A 16,829-nucleotide genomic window follows, 5' to 3' on the forward strand; every position below is an offset into this window, starting at 1 on the left:
GTATTGCACTGCCACTCCTGTATAGGGATACGTATCGTATCGCAAGATACCTGCCAACACACAGGTCTGCATCTGATCTGCCGTTTCATTCATAATATATACCAAGTAACATCACTACGGAAGTAACAACCACTCAGCATTACAAAATGCCACAGGAGAGGTACCTCTTTGCTCCATTGAAATGGAATATGAAATATGGAAGGCTAATTTCTGAGACAACATTATGGATAATAGTCCATATGTGATGCCTTCGCTGTGAGAATGAGTTGTCAAAAACGCATATCTAATTTGGACCTCCTGGTTGTTGCGAATCTGCAGCAACAATACTAACTGGTGGATATGCCAAAATTACTCCACGCTTCCAATAAATGTTACAACATCACATGCAACATCAACAAGCGTGTTGATCTTGGAAGTTGAGCATTGCCAGATAATCCATCAGGACTGATTGAAAATGTCATTATAGTGAGAGTGGAAGTGTCAAAATCCAGAAATGATTTGTTTGAGTTGGAGACACTCTGTGCTTTCAGGATGAGAATTCTGGACAGCAATAGCTTGACTGACAGATGCAAGAAAACTGTAATAGTTTACGCTCATTTTTGCATTGCCACTCTACAACAAAGTCCAAAAGCAGCTGCCTTTAATGCGACTGATCATTTGCAGGAAGTAGTAAAAGGTTCTCAGAAATCGGCAACAGCAGACTTCACAGGGTTAATTAAATGCCACCACTGGACAAACAGTGTTGCCTTCGTGGCCTGGCGCAGGCCGGCCCAACCACAGGAATAACTTTATATACTGTACATTTGTGTGTCCATGTGGCTGCGTGTGTTGAGTGACCCCAATCCGTGGACTGACAGAGTGACAGGGGTTTTCTGTTTGTCATAGTGTTTTCGACTGCACTCTGCTGCGCTTCCTTACTCGCAAAGAACACAGCACACACAGTCAGTTTGCCGCTGCAAGGCTTCACTGAAACCTCGATCAACATGTTTGAAACTGAATTTCCTGCAAGTCAAAATTAGATGTTGACATTGGCAAAATATTATTTTTATAACATGAATCTCTTCTGTTGTAGCGCTCGCTGGTGGCACAAACAAAAAAAGCAACACGTGTTTGTACACTAAGGAGTGATGAAATGTGTAGAAATGTGATAGTGGAGGAACGGGGCCATATTACAGCATTTAGACACTGGTCAGTACCTTTCTTCTGACGCTGCAGTTTGTCCTTCTGCCTCTGGTCGATCTCCCGGCCCAGAGCTTTTCTCTGCCGCTGCAGCTCAGTCCGAAGCACCGCAATGCGGAGCTGCATACATTCACGTTCCTTTTTCTGCACCGAACAGACAGAACAAAAGAATATGGATAACAAAACTGATTAAAATAAATAGATAACGGACAGACACACAATTCAGTACAGCTCTTTAAATAACCAAGTGTGTGTGTCCAGGCGTACCACACGTCATAACAATAATCCCATATTTCACTTAATATTGAGGCTCAAATTGCTAGTTGAAAGACACTGGAAACGTGAGCTTTTCAATGCTGGCGCTTTCTCACGAAATCTTTCAAACAGAAAGGCACAAGTAAACTTCCTGGGATAGCAGAAAGCGCTGGTGGCAGCAGAAAACGGACCAAATTAAATACGAAAGCCAGAAACAACATGAAACTCAGAAGGAGCTGGGATAAACAGTAGCAGAAGGGCAAGACATTTTAATTGTTTTCTGTGTACCCAGCCTGGTATCATGCAAACTGTATCAGCTTTTTTGTACAGTCAGAAATGTAAATACCAAAATATACAAGTATCATAGTATGACCAGGATAACAACATTCTTTCATTGGAACTATGAGAATTGTGTCTCCAGGAGATTAAAGTATCCGTGAAAAAGAAGCTGAAATAAAATTCCTTTTATTGCAGACAGGTTCGATGGAAAACATTTGTGTTTGCTAGTGGGAAAAAGTGAAGGACATCATGCTGGCAGGGACAGAGATATAACCTTGTTATTCATTCTGTATTTTGCCAACTGGGACTTCAACAAACGGAGAGACCTTGATATGGATCACGAGGTGGATCAGAGAAAACATAGATATGCTTTTTCGTGAAGACTTGAGCTGTTGCATGTAGAAAACAGAGGAGCTGACGTTGCAGACAAAACTGATAGAGCCTCCATTCCTCAATTTGTCTCACACCCTGATGTTTGCATGTTAACCACTACCGTCTCTGGCACGAACCTGAAGTCTCAAACACTTTCACTGATGGAGAAGAGTTGACGAGACGGTCACAGGTGCGTGTGTGTGTGTGTGTGTGTGTGTGTGTGTGTGTGTGTGTGTGTGTGTGTGTGAGGGCACACGCCTATCCTTGTGGGGACCTTTCGCTGGTCCCCACAGGTCCAAACCTCAACTTGAGAATGACAACTTCAAAATAAAGTTGTGATTAAAACTGGGTTTCAGTTTGGTTCAGTGTCCTTGTTAAGGTGAGCCATGTGTTTTGGAGGGTCAGGTTATGGGTGAGAGGCTGGGAACAAGGTTATGGCAATGAGAAACCTCATTATGTCCCCACAGGGGTAGCAATACAAACGTGTGTGTGTGTGTGTGTGAGTGCACTTGTCCATCCTGTCCTGTGAGGACCAAGGAAAACTTCAAAATAATTTGGTCATTATTATGGCCTGGTTAAGGTCAACCATTTTTTAGATGGTTAAGGTTAGGGGAGAAGTTGGGGAAAGCATTATGGCAAAATGTCCTGTGTGTGTGACACAAATGACTATCATCCATTTCTAGACTCAATGCTACTACTGCACACTGAACATCTATGGGTCAGCTGCGTAAATAGCAGCATGTGTGGGGAGGCATGTTATAACTTGAGAATTAAAGGTGGAGTGTGGGTGAGAGGGTGCACTCTGAGGTCGACGGCCTCCACTGCTTCCCTCTTTGATCTAAGGGCTGTGCTACAAGTCAGAGTAGTTCTAAGCTCTACAAAGACGGAAGGGAGGAAGCTTTAAGACGTGCCACACAATGCAGCACTTTAAGTTTTCAGAAAAAGGAAAGATTATGTGATTCACAAGACCCTGTGGACGCATGGAGTGGGTGTGAAGAAGGTTTCTGTGAAGAGAAATATCAGAAAGAATGTTTCTGAAAAGCATCCTTTGAAGCTGAGCAGCGAAAACGCTTTTTATGTCCAGCTGCTTTCAGGTTGAGAAAAGGCCTTGTGATAGCTCAGAAGTGCCCAGGTGGAGAGCCCACAACTGCTCGGCGAAGCCAGGTAGGCAATAATCCAGGTGCACTGAAGCTGGCCAGTTAATTTTAGCCCCAAGTCAACTTGGAGGCCAATGCTGCAGCTCAAGATCAAGGGCAACCATGAAGGTCTTAAACTATTGTATTTCTGTTTCCTTTAGGTTTGTTCCATTGTGGTCTTAAGTCCTAATCTCCATTCTTTCCAAAGCTTTTGCTGAACTTGAATAACCGTCTCAAGTCTGAAAACTTCAGACTGACTAACTCTCTTTGGATTGAAGCAGGAAAGACTCTTAATGTCAAACCACCAATGTTGGAAAGGAGATAGAATAATAAAGTACTCAATATGATATATAGTGTTACAGAAAATACTTCCTACAAGTCAAAATGATGTATTAATGAGGTAAAAAGAAACGCACAGAACATATAAATATATCACTTACAAAGTACAATCATTTGTAATCTAAAGTGAAAACATAACTGAACCATTAGATACAGTAGAGGTCCATAATTCCCTTGGAGTCAAACTTTGAAGATTGCTTAGGAGTCCACTGAAATCATTGAAGCAATTCTCACGTGAACATGGCCACCAAAACTCACCCGGTCCGTGCATGTCGCAGTCGTTCTTAGTTTTTCTTCAATCTCCTTCCCAATCTTCTGCACTGTGACTTGGGTCTGTTTGATCGCCCTCTGGGCGGTGTGAAGCCTGCAAATGGACAGTGTAACCAATGAAAACACTCTCTAAATCATTCCTTCGGAAAAACAGAAAGGATCTATCACAATAAAGCGGTTGAAGAAAAGCCACAAAAAAGCCATTATAAAATGATTTAAAGCTAGAATGATTTTCAAACTTGACACATATGATCAGAAACATAATTGTCACCATGTGAGAGGCAATGTTTTATGTGTTGTTCATCTTCTGAACGGACTGACTTCATCTTTGTTTGGGCACAGACACCCATCGTGATGCCACATACATGAAAAGTATATATAAATTATGTCCCCGAGAAGAAAAAGCTTAATAATTCATTTAGACTTTTCTAAGTTCACACAGCAAAACCAGGACACTAAAAACCACAACAATCATAACAAAGGTTCAGACATTGTCTCTAGAAAGTAAGTAACTCCCAGCTAGCATCGCAAAGCAAACATTATTTAAATCAAACACAGCTACTTGGACATAAATAAAGATCCTCCCTTGGCTGGAGACCCAAACAAAACTTCCTTAGTTTATCAAAATCATTTGGCTGATCAACTGACCAACACATTTTAATTTATTTGGCAAACAAATAAACAATGCTTAACAACCTATTTATCATGCAATATTGAGTCTTTCTAAAAGGTGAACAGCTTTAAAAGATGAGTGACAGTGTGGTTAGAGCATGAAGCAAGAGTTCCTCAGGTGTAGCCGGCTGGAATGTTAGTTGTTTGTAAGAGCAGACAAGTGTGGTGCACGATGGGGTAAATTGTCCCTTTATTTGGGAAATTAGCTCGGCGGAAGGAACACTCTTCCCAACCACCAAGATGGTGTTTAAAGGTTACGTTCTTGTGACAGCAGTGAGATAGTGAGAGCATCAGGGCAAATGTGATCTGACAGTTCATCAGTTTAGGTGATGGTGATATGTTCTCCTCCCCAGGGGAAATTACTTATCTTCCACTGATTCGCTTGCATGTCTGCCACCTTATCGTGCCCAAATCTTGGCCTAATGCCTTCCCATCCTCTTCACACGAGCAGCCAGGGGCAGGGGTGGTTTCTTAAGACACAGTCCGACGCATATCCGGGAGAACATCTCCTCTCAAAACATGACAGTTTTCCTTTTCACAGGCAAGAAAGAGACCTTAAAGCGATTTCACGAGAAAAGGCGCAGGAAGTTATGACTCTGGCCGTGCTCTCAAGCCTTGATCCCGATAAACATCAGAAAACAAGGGTTGGTTCGGTGGACTGTGACACCCAGATAGGACGAGGTGTCAGATAAAGCGAGTGGTGATGGAAATCGTTTAAGACGGTTAACACATGGAGCACTTAATCTAGACTTTTGATGAAGAATTTACCGGATTTGTTTGTGGCCCACTTTTCACGACAAGCCACAGAAGGGCGGAATATATCACACCATGAATACACATCTTCATATCTTGACTTGTATTGGCTCAATCTTTCAATTGGCTTTTCAATTATCTATGTTGGTGATCACTGAATAAATAATACGCCCTTTAATACACCCTTTTCTGATCCTTCATCTTGTGATTGCACTGGAATAGACAGAGATAAACAAAGAAAGACGCTAGCTCAAATGTTTCTATTCAGCGGGACGCAGACAGGTAAATATCATGTCAAGTTTGTTATAGCTCACATTGTTTGCATCGTGGATTCCAGTCAGTCAGACCAAAATACCATATCTCAAAGAAGAATCTTATTTCAGACTTAAGTCAAAGTTACAGTAAGCTCATCAACTTACAAATGAAAACAGCTTCAAAAGTGAGTGGTTTGTAAGAAGCAATAAAATATCTACCACCATCAAAAACAGTAAAGACAAAACACTCAACAGCACAGTAGTAAAACGACAACAAGTCTGCCTTTATCTCAGTGCTAAAGAATGTCAACACACTTGATCACTTGCTATTCAACTCCATCAGCCATTCTCTCTATTTACAGCAGATGAAAGATATTACTTCTCGAGTGACATTTTTGCTCCTCGAGGCCATAGGTTTTAATTCTTTATCATTTGCTGGAGGTAGTGTTCACACCACACAGCCAAGATGGACGCGGAGCAGCGAATCAAAACAGATATTGTGAGAAATATTTTCGCCCTTGAACCCAGCTGCACAGGCACGCAAGCACCTACACATACAGTACACAGATAGTGGTTGAACTACACAAGCTTGTAATTGAGGAACACAATAAATAAATATTAACACTCTCAATGAAGTTGATAAGACTTGGGAAATATTGTGCTTTCTTGTTCATGCAAGGCTATAATAAAAGGAAGCTTGGCTGGGATACTATGATGAAAACCTCAGTAAAATAAATACATCGCAGAAGTTACTATGAAGGCCTCTTTAATGGCACTGTGAAATTTCTATGTGCATACGTGTTGTACAAAGCAAGGCTAAATGAACACATAGCATGTCAGAGGACTTCAGTTTTTAGTCACCATCGCCTCTCTTGTTTGACAGATTTAATAGCCTCACTGCTGGATATCATGTCATTTGTTTTCACAACATGACACCGGCTGATCCGAACGCCTGAGAATGATGTAGAATTTCTTATAGCTCTGGTGAAGAACGCAGGCTCAAGTGATGTTCTATAACTTCCACTGAGAATTTATTGCTTTTGTTGGACAATGTGCACGCACTAGTCCGTGAGCTGACTTATAACGGATATCTGCAGACCAGAGGGAGGATGTCGTCCACACTATAGCATCCCAAGTGCTTTCAATGACATTAATGAGGCAAAGTCTGCTCTTTGGGTTTAAAAAAAGGATGGAAAAACTGGTCCAAATAAACAACAAACTCAAAACAACCACGCGCCACCATGTCCTTATGCATAATGATTGGTTGTAAACTCCGGCTCTATTTGGATGGTGTGGTAGCTGCTGTTGCTAAGGCGACATTTTCGAGCCCTTTTTGTATGTTTATAATGGGACTTCAACACTGAACCGCGGCTGACAACTGTAGCTGATTCAAGCTGAGGAGCTTTCTGCAGGAAAACATTATCACCTTGAAAACCCCTTGAGTACAAGGGGACCCTCCACACTGCGTTACCACTTAAAGCACCTTCTGTTGATACATACTGTACATACATTCATGCTCTGCAGAGGAGCACATACAAGCAATCAGGAGAAGCCAGCAACATGTGGCTCTGATCAGGAAGAATTAAAAGGGAAGTTTCTCCAGTAAATTCAGGGAGTGAGAGTGAAATACAAGAGCATATCTGTGAGGTAAGACACAGACCACACTTACACAGCCTACCTTAAGGCTTGTTGATAAATACTTATAGCATAAACAGTGATTTTGAGTCGCTCTTATCTGAAATGGACCCCACTTTTGAATTCACAGTCATCGTAAGAATAAAATATGTTTTCATCAATGCACAGAGACAACAAAGAATCTGTGAGATTAAAGTTGATCTCGAGTATTAAAACTGCCACAAAATGGGAGTAAAAACAGACCAACAGCTGGATCATCTTTTGAAATTGCCTTCAAAAACCCAAAACTATGCGCACGGTCTATCTTCGCCAGGAAGACACTGAAGATTTATGAGCTGTTCACTCCCTCTTCATCCCACCAACAGCACGTGTTGTGTTTAGCAGCCGATATTACCGTGTCTCTTACACACGCATTATTCAATGGGGCTGGAATAGGAGCTATAGCCATCTATCATGACAGGCAGTTCCCATCTTTTCCCATTAAAGCACGAGACGGCCTCAAGTTGGACATGAAAGTGGGAGTACACTGAGTGAGATAATCTGAGGCTGTGGGTGTCCAGTTCAGACGTGTGTCAGCATGCTTGAAAGTGGAGGGAAAATAACAGTTGCACTTTATATATTTATTGATAAATTACTTATTTGTGTTCTTCAATGTAATTACTTGCATATTTACTATTAATAATAACTACTTATGATTATTAATTTATGACTATTATGACACAAATACATGTATGAATAACCTAAAATGTAACCAAAAACACATACAAGAAAAGCCCAAATATATAAATTCTTTTTGAATTTCTTTAAATACAAATACAGAAATATAGCAACTATAACTGCAGCAGTGCACGCGACAGACTTTCAGCCAACCTGGAAAAGCTTTGAATTCTGGGGATTAGACATTGAGCTGAACATAAATGTGCGTATGATGAGGAGTAGGGGGATTACTCCTGCTGGTGTGCACAATATCTGATGGATCAGAATTTACTGCAGGTTCATGAACCCCCAGCATATGAGTCCATTGAGCCAAAAGAGAACTATAGACATGAGAAAAGAGGGGGGTTGCTAGAGCATGGCACATGGAGACATGTTTTTTGAAAATTGGAGGTGACTACAATTCCAATGCCAACCTTTTGTTCTCACCAGATGAGCAACAGTATAGTCTCCTTTCACTGGACATGAACTACTTAGCAACAGAGTGCTTTGGTTTTTCTTTATTTTTTTTTAAACACTAGAAACGCCTCTGACGCATTTAACACACTCCTATTTAAAATCATACAACTGTATAACGATACAGGAAGTCTTCATTTAGATCCAAATGACAGGATGATTATTTTATTTTTACCACGTCTAACTGGAGCTTTCCATACATGCTTTCAGCTAGTCAAAGGAATGTGTAATCCAGCAGGTCTTTGATGAGGGTGAAGGTAATAGTGGGTGTTCCTTGGGGGAAGCCCTGTAGCAAACTAGTGTTTACATTCTTCCACATAAAAAATATACAGTAAATGCAGGGCAACCTGTGTGTGTTTGTCTGGGGCGGCAAACACTAAACACTGCATTCTGTCGCATAAAACCCTTAATGGAAGGCGAGTTCTCTTCCAACAAGTCAGCAAATCTGTGTCGTCCTCTTGTGGCCCCGATCAGTACTAAAGTCCTCTTGGCGTCACAATGGGAGAGTACGAAAATATACATGTAAAGTTGCACATCGACCATTTACAATGTGATTTTTATTCTTTAGTTTTGATCATATATCCAACCACTTCAATCATCAACCAAAATTCTTATAGTGAATTTTTATTTTTTTGTTTTCAGCTTCACGTTTATGAGTATTTCATCAAACACAAAGGAAAATCTGATTCTTAGTTGATTGATTCTTTATTTTTTAAAGCAAAAAAATAGATATATACATGTCTATTAAATAAAATAAAATTGTATAAATAGTAGTGTATACTGCAACACTATGCTCAAAAAGTACTTTTGGGTCAACATTAGTGGGAATTAATCATCCACAATGATATGATTGAAGTATGACGGCTGTGTGTGCTGAAATAACTGGAATATTCAGTGTCCCTCGTCAAGGCTGAGCCTCTACCTACAGCTATCTGTCAATCTATTGTGTAGCGCATGATCAGGGGCCATTGATGGAGGCACCCAAAGGGCTACAGTGACACTCTTTCCTGTAGCGCCCTCTGCAGGCCACATGACGGCAAGCGCCTAAACAATAAAAACCTTGGCACTTGGCACACACGAAGTTTATGTAAATAGACAGTATGATGTCTTTTGTTTGGTAGGAAACTCACCTGAGCAAAGAGAAAACATTGTAAGAGTTCCTCACTGAACTCTGGTCGACATGGAGGAGACTGTTTTTCGTCCGCTCCGAGTGATCCTGTGACAGCAACATGTCGGCATCAAATGAGTAGTATATCTTTTTTTTTTCCTTCTTCTGTTCTGCAGACAATGTACCTTGTGATCAAAGTCAGCTGCATAGTAGCCATCATTCAACCCAAATATGATCTCATTTGGATTCCTGGATCGGATCTGCAGACAAAGCAGAACAGCAGTCGCTCAGAGAGAACAAGTAACAGCCATGATGTCACGCTGCTGATGGTTAACCATGCTTGACAGCAGCTCACCAGTAAAATGACAACCATAAAACGGATTAGTACAAGTTACAAATCATGGAAAACTTCGCCATTTCAAATTGGTTTTCTGATTAAAACTGACTGTCAGTGCACAAATACATCTGTAAGACTAACATTTACTGGACCTGTTTGGATTCTGACCTGCTGTCCTGTGTATCTGAGGCCATCCAGATTGACCTTCCACTCTATGAGAAGCTGGTACTCAGTCTTCTGGCCTCCCCAGATCCTCACCACAAAACAAGACACTGATGTGTCGAGAAGATCGGGCAGCATGCCAAAGTCCAGGCTTCGCCACGTGGGATTCTGAAGAATGATACATATAGATGTATTGGCCGAGTGTTACTGATAATGATGTAGAACATATCAGAATCACAACAGTCAGAAGTATTACAGAACACCATCTCAATCAAATGGCATTGCTTAAGAGACAGAATGTACATTTCAATCACACATTTTTTGAATACTGAATACTCATTGAAATTCTACATCCTGTTTGCATATCTGCATTCACAACTTCCCCACTGCCCCGGTTGTTTCTTGTTCGAGCAATTTCTCAATGTTTATTGTCTGGTTGTGTTATAGTTGGGGGCAATTTACTGTCTTCAGATTAGCAAAACTAAAACAAGCCTCAATAGAAGTACTTTTTTAAAGAAATCTACAGATCTCAGTCGGGTACAGTTAGTTCAAACAGTAAGCTATTAAATGCTTTAAGTTAAAACAAAAGGACAACCCTATATATATAAGTTTTATATATATATATACATATATATACGAAACTTAAAACGGACACGTAACTTAATTTTAAATTTTAACAATTTTACAATGTAAAACTACTTTTAAAGAATTTGCATTGCACTAGTAATGGGCAGTGGGCAGGGTTGTGTTACAGGAAAGCATGATGCAGATGAAAACAAAGACCTTCTGAAGGGCACAGGCACTGAACCCTTAATGAGAAAACACAAGAGTAATTATCAACGCTTCTCCGAACAGAACATATAATCCTGAGGTCACTTTCAAGAGCAGATAAGGGAGAGAATCACGAAAGCAGAAGGGGCTGGCAATGGAGCGCACGTTAGTAAGACAAGGAAGCAGTAGGGGGCACAGCACGAAAACAGGAAGAGCAACAGGAAACATTTCCCAAGAAGAATGATGTTGTAAGGAAGACAGAATTGCTAGAAAAGAAATGTCAGCAAGGATGTTGAATTCAACAGCAGGAAGTTAGGACGATGATAGGAGTAATGGCTCCTGCAGTGAAGTGTAAGAGATTCAGTCCAGCAGTTCCTGACCACTGTGCCTGGAAAGCAGCTTAGGTCAGCTCATGACTCCGCAGTGATTCAAAAGTGAATGACTTGATGGACTTAGCCCTCAGCAGAACAGCATCTGCCATAGTGATAAGAATAAAAGCAAGAATCACAGCTGGGTCAGTTCAGGAACTGATACTAGACAGTGAAACGCCCGGAAACTATGAAAAGTTTATACAATATAATACACCACAAAATTTGAGTTTTGCAGGGTGCATGCGGTAGATGTAGCCGAGACAAATGACCAGAACAAAATCTCCATGATGATCTTTATAAGAGAATGTGAATACTGGAGTCAAAAGGGTGAGTGGAAAAATGGTTGGGGAGAAACATATACGTCTAAAAATAATAAAAATCATTCTGCCTTATTAAGAACAGTGCACGCTGTAAAGCATAAACAGAATCAAGGGGGACATTTAATAGATACTCTCCACATTTAGCAAAGTGCTTGCTACACCCACAGCTACATGCTAATTTAAATGGGTTAAATAAATTGCTGGAATTATTCACAGACAACATTTCCCTCTGTTTCCCGTTGTTAGTTGTATTTGTCAGGGCTTTTATCTGAACTCAAGAAACCAGCAACAGAGGTTCTGGGTGCATCTTCATTCCAAATATTTACTGAGTACCGTGCATTCCAAACTATAGAGCGCACTGGTAGTTTTGAAAACGGGGTCCAGCATCGAGACTGACCCATGAAACAAACTAGGCAATGTTCTCAACTTGAATCATGAACTTCTCACATCTTTCATTTACATTAAAGCGCTCAAAATGTGCTGTTTTCACTCGCACGTCCAAAGTTCCGACACCACAGCCGGTCTCAGCTGCTGCTTCTGTTCTCCAGGAGATCGGATCTGTTGGCAGAGCTGCAGACACGCGGACAAACACAGCGCATGTTGAGCGCTTTAAGGTAAATAAAACACCTGTAATTTCATCTGTTTGGTGTTACAAAGTTCAATATTTTGGCAGCTCTTTAACCCGTAAAAATTCATGGTTCAGACCATGAGAAAAAAGTCTTTTTGTTTGGAAATTACAGTAATTTCAACATATTTTCCCCTTGCAGAACAAAAGATTATTTAGACCTGCATATCTGACTGGCCCTGTTTGTTCAATTGAACTTCTTCTTCTGCACACGTGGTCGCCCTAGCGGGAACTTCCCAGCTCAGACACACTCCTATATCTGCTGGCAAGCTCAATCGTCAATAAGTATTTATTCTATCACACGCAAACATTCCAATCCTTTATCGTCATTAAAAAAAAATGGGTCAATTTTAATTTGATCTTTTTATGAAGTCACAAGGCTGATTACCAACACATTGTAATCCGTAATGGTTATGACAGATGAAAGGGGGTTTACAGCATACAGTGATAAGGAACAAAAGAGAGAAAAAATATTGACTTAGTTATTGTAATTAAATATTAGGCGAGTAACTGAACAAACAGAAATTCAATTTAAAAAGGCAAACTCACCAGTGAGTCTCGTATGACTTCACTCTTGTAGAAGTCTGAAAAGGAGAAAAATATTACACGCATCAGTTTTAAAGCCATTACCAAAAAATACATTCACAAAAAGTATACTAGAAATTGTGAACAAAGACAACCAAGACAATTTCTCAGGATATTTTCAATTTCAATATAAACCTATTCAAGAGTCTGAATTCATCTGCCAGACATCAGTGAAGCAACAGAGGTACATACATTTATAATAGTCAATGCAATTCATGTTGCTGAGAGAAACAGCTTTTCAACAGACATGCTGCATTAGTATTATTCTGCAAAGTATGTCTGGATGCTCTTGATAGTTTGACACTAACCGCTGGATATTCTGTCGCCTATGCAAAGGTGGAGGGTGAAGTACGTGTCGAGAAGTGGAGAACCATTCTTGTTGACGATGTTTCTTGCAGCGATGCTCCTGAGATGACGTAATCGTCTCTGTGGGATGAGGACAAAAGGAAGCAGTGGCAAGTCATTTTTAATATCGGAGTGAAGCATCTAATGCTGACAATAACAACCAACAACCAAACACCCTAAATGAGTTGGCAATCAATACTTGAAATTTAGTTTTGAAACCTGAGATCAGCATTGTGAAGTTTGATGCACTTCATTTTCTTTTTAAAATCTAAATATGACTGCTTGAGACAAAGAAAAGAGTCCACTGTCTGGTGGCCAGCAAGAGCCACCCACTTCCCTGCAGCAATATTCAGACTAAATCTAAGTCATGGGATCCTGCTATACGATTAAAAACGCCTGACTGTTCCAGATAAGACCATAAATGTCCCACCAAGATCACAGAACAAGAGGATCAGCTAACAGGTTTCCTATTCATTCATTCAAGTTCCATGGAGGGTTAAGTACGTCCGTTTCTAATTTGATATAAGAGAATGCTACAGAGTGAGAACAAACAACTTTTCCAGAAATCATCTGGGTTTAAAACGAATTGTAACTGGCAAAACAACACAATAGAAATACCTACTTATTAATGTCCTTATCTCATATTCCTACATGTATACAGTTCACAATTACTTTTATTATGCATTCTAACTTACTCTCTTCTCTTGAATATAACTATTACCACAGGTACACCTTTTGAAAATAGGTGCCAACATCAGTAAAACACTATGACGGCAGGAGCTTTTGATTGTGAAATGATCATTTTAACAACACATGCTCATACAGTGTCATGAATAGATCTGTCCAAATTACACAGCTCTATCATTGACAGCTCCATCAGAGGCTCCAGACCTGTGATTTATAAAATTAACAAGGAGCTATTCGATAACATATTCATGCACCAAATTCCTTGGTTTACAGTTTTACAGAAAATGGAAACAAAAAAACAGCCAGATAAAATGATAACTTCACACAAAGTTGTAATCATTTCTTTATTTCTAGTTCTATACATAAATAATCTATCAGATTTTCTGACCAAACTGTATCGGTAATGTACAGTATCAGGAGGTGGGTGTGTCATACAACAGAATCCCAGACATAGGTCAATTGAGAAACTAGTTTGGCACTTGACATTCTGCTTCCAGACATTTGTTGTTTGTCGATGATGCATTAAACAAATGAAGACACATCCATCGTCAATTATATACAAATATGAACATTCAAATTCACTTTGAACATTCTTATCCGCTGGTTCAAAAGGCAAATTGAACTCAAGACCAACCTAATGCGTAACTGCACTGAGAAATTACTATTAGTCAGCGTATTTAGCTTCACTAACAGAGTGGACAAGCAAAGCTGAACACGCAGCGATGACAAAATTCTGGTGAAACTTGCAGTGAGTTTCCCAGAAGCCAACAGAGCACATCTGTATTCAATATGTGGTGAAATTGCATTCAGCTGTTTCATTGTGCATTTAATATATTCATGTGGGAACACCGTTGAATGGAATTAACTTTTTTTTATTTACAAATTAGCATCATTTTAATTCGATTTAAAATGATTTTTGCGCTCAGCGTTAAATACAGGGTGTCTCACGCAAATGGACAGCGCTTACTTCACATGCTGAAGTAAATGTGTTTGGAATATATCACACCGGTAAACAACCGAGTCATGTAGCGTAAACTGAATGTTAAACCGTGTTAGCAATGATCCACGAAGTCTGAGAACTGACGCCAAAAGGCTAACAGTTGTTAGCTTCTTAGCCGCTAGGTTAACAGGCCTGTCAACAAGATGCACCAAGTTTGTGAGTTCACGCAAACGCACGTTGCAGCTAAAACGACTCCAACTTTTGATAGTTACCTGCTGAGACGTGAGCTCCACATGCAAGGCTCGGGAAGATGACGCTCCGGAGTTAGAGACAGACGCACCGGGGATGGTGAGGACCCGACCGGTGATGGAGTTCATCCTCCCGTCGGCATGTAGCAGCAGGTCTACTTCATTCAAAAATCATTCCGCGAGCAATATAAAGGTTGCAGGTTTTAAAGTTTTTCAAGGTCCTGACGTCCACAGGAGAAGCGCAGATGCTGTCGTAGGTGTCAGTCCGACGATGCACCAGCTGTCACAGAACCAAACGGAACGTAAACAAAGTCCAAGCTAATTTGCTACAGCGGCTTCGGAAATCCGTCTCCGGTTTAGAGTATGCCCGCCCCTTCACCGGATTGGTTCCGGTCAATGTCCGTCAAATAAAGGCGGGACAAATCAAAGCAATTCTTGACATGATTGGTTTGATAATCTGTTCATCTTGGAGAAAAGGGCGGGCTCACGTTGAAATCTGTCAAACCTGCAAAATATGAGGAAGTAGCGCAGCACAGCGTGACACGCAGGTGACACTTGCACTGTTATTCATGCCAGTAAAAGCTCACCACATTAATGTGTGGTTCTAAAACGGAGTGCAGCGTTTAGTAGTGAAGTAGACATTAAATCGCTTATGTAAATGAGCGATTCAATCTCGTTTTAATATAACTGAAGAGTTGGTCAGGAAAATTACAATAGAAATAAAAAAGTAGTCCCCCCCCAAAAAAAGTAGCAAAAGAAAACTATAGCAATATCACAATACCACAATATCAATGTAAAGAAAGCATATTTATAAAAGCATATATATATATATATATATATATATATATATATATATATATATATATATATATATATATATATATATATATATATATATATATATATATATATATATATATATATATATGCACCCACTGCGGCCCTTTGTGGAACAGTTTGCCCACCCCTGGTCTACATGGACAGGATTTCGAGGCGCAGCAGAGGGTTTGCTGTTTGGTGGCCTGAAGATCCAGTCTCTGCTCTTTGCAGATGATTTGGTTCTGATGGCTTCATCGTCGCGTGACCTACAGCTCACGCTGGATCGGTTTGTGTCTGAGTGTGAAGCGGCTGGGATGAGGATCAGCACCTCTAAGTCCAAGACCATGGTTCTTAACTGGAAACGGATGGATTGCTCTCTCCAGGTTGTTACTGAGATCTTGCCTCAAGTGGAGAAGTTTAAGTATCTCGGGGTGTTGTTCTCATGTGAGGGCATTAGGGATTTGGAGATTGGTCGGCGAATTGGGGCAGCAGGGCCGGTATTGCAATCCATTTGCCGCACTGTTGTCCATAAGAGCTGAGCCAGAAGGTTAAGCTCTCTATATACCGATCCATCTTCGTCCCGACCCTCATCTACAGTCATGAGCTTTGGGTCATGGCCAAGAGGGCAAGGTCCCGGATACAAGCGGCTGAAATGGGTTTTCTCCGAAGGGTGGCAGGCGTCTCCCTTAGAGGTAGGGTGAGAAGTTCTGTCACTCGGGAGAGGCTCGGAGTAGAGCCGCTGCTTCTCCACATTGAGAGGAGTCAGCTGAGGTGGTTTGGGCATCTCATCACGATGCCCTCTGGACGCCTCCCTTTGGAGGTGTTCCAGACAAGTCCAGCTGGGAGGACACCAAGGGGTCGACCCGGTGGAGAGATTAAATCTCTACGCTGGCCTGGGAGCGTCTCGGGATCCCCCAGTCGGAGCTGGTGGATGTCGCTCGGGAGAAGGGCGTTTGGCGTGACCTCCTGAAGCTGCTGCCCCCGCGACCCGGCAAGAACGCTCTGACTGGTCTCAATTAATTATTTGTAAATTCATGATGTGCAAATGGACATAAATTAAGGCAGCAAACTTGTACTGTATACTAGGCGCACTTCTTAATGCTCTTAACTATCACCTGACCCATGAGAGCTTGTTGAATTATATAGACTTGGCACAAGGGGGAGATGGCCACCTCATTGATGAACACATGCGCTGAT

General features: G+C 40.9%; 1 protein-coding gene across 1 annotated transcript in view; it reads right to left on the reverse strand.

Moving 5' to 3' along the window:
* uvrag (UV radiation resistance associated gene) overlaps positions 1-15,154 on the reverse strand; it is a 59,126-nt gene extending 43,972 nt beyond the window's left edge. Inside the window, exons 1-8 of the mRNA XM_053846797.1 lie at positions 14,838-15,154; positions 12,902-13,019; positions 12,558-12,592; positions 9,928-10,089; positions 9,608-9,682; positions 9,445-9,530; positions 3,819-3,924; positions 1,197-1,323 (exon numbers count right to left, since the gene is read on the reverse strand). Of these exons, the coding sequence (XP_053702772.1) occupies positions 1,197-1,323; positions 3,819-3,924; positions 9,445-9,530; positions 9,608-9,682; positions 9,928-10,089; positions 12,558-12,592; positions 12,902-13,019; positions 14,838-14,942 (814 nt within the window). The 5' untranslated portion in view covers positions 14,943-15,154. The remainder of the gene's footprint in view (positions 1-1,196; positions 1,324-3,818; positions 3,925-9,444; positions 9,531-9,607; positions 9,683-9,927; positions 10,090-12,557; positions 12,593-12,901; positions 13,020-14,837) is intronic.
* Between the last annotated feature and the right edge of the window lie 1,675 nt (positions 15,155-16,829).

Source organism: Synchiropus splendidus, chromosome 17, assembly GCF_027744825.2.
Source record: "Synchiropus splendidus isolate RoL2022-P1 chromosome 17, RoL_Sspl_1.0, whole genome shotgun sequence".
Classification (NCBI taxonomy): domain Eukaryota; kingdom Metazoa; phylum Chordata; class Actinopteri; order Syngnathiformes; family Callionymidae; genus Synchiropus; species Synchiropus splendidus.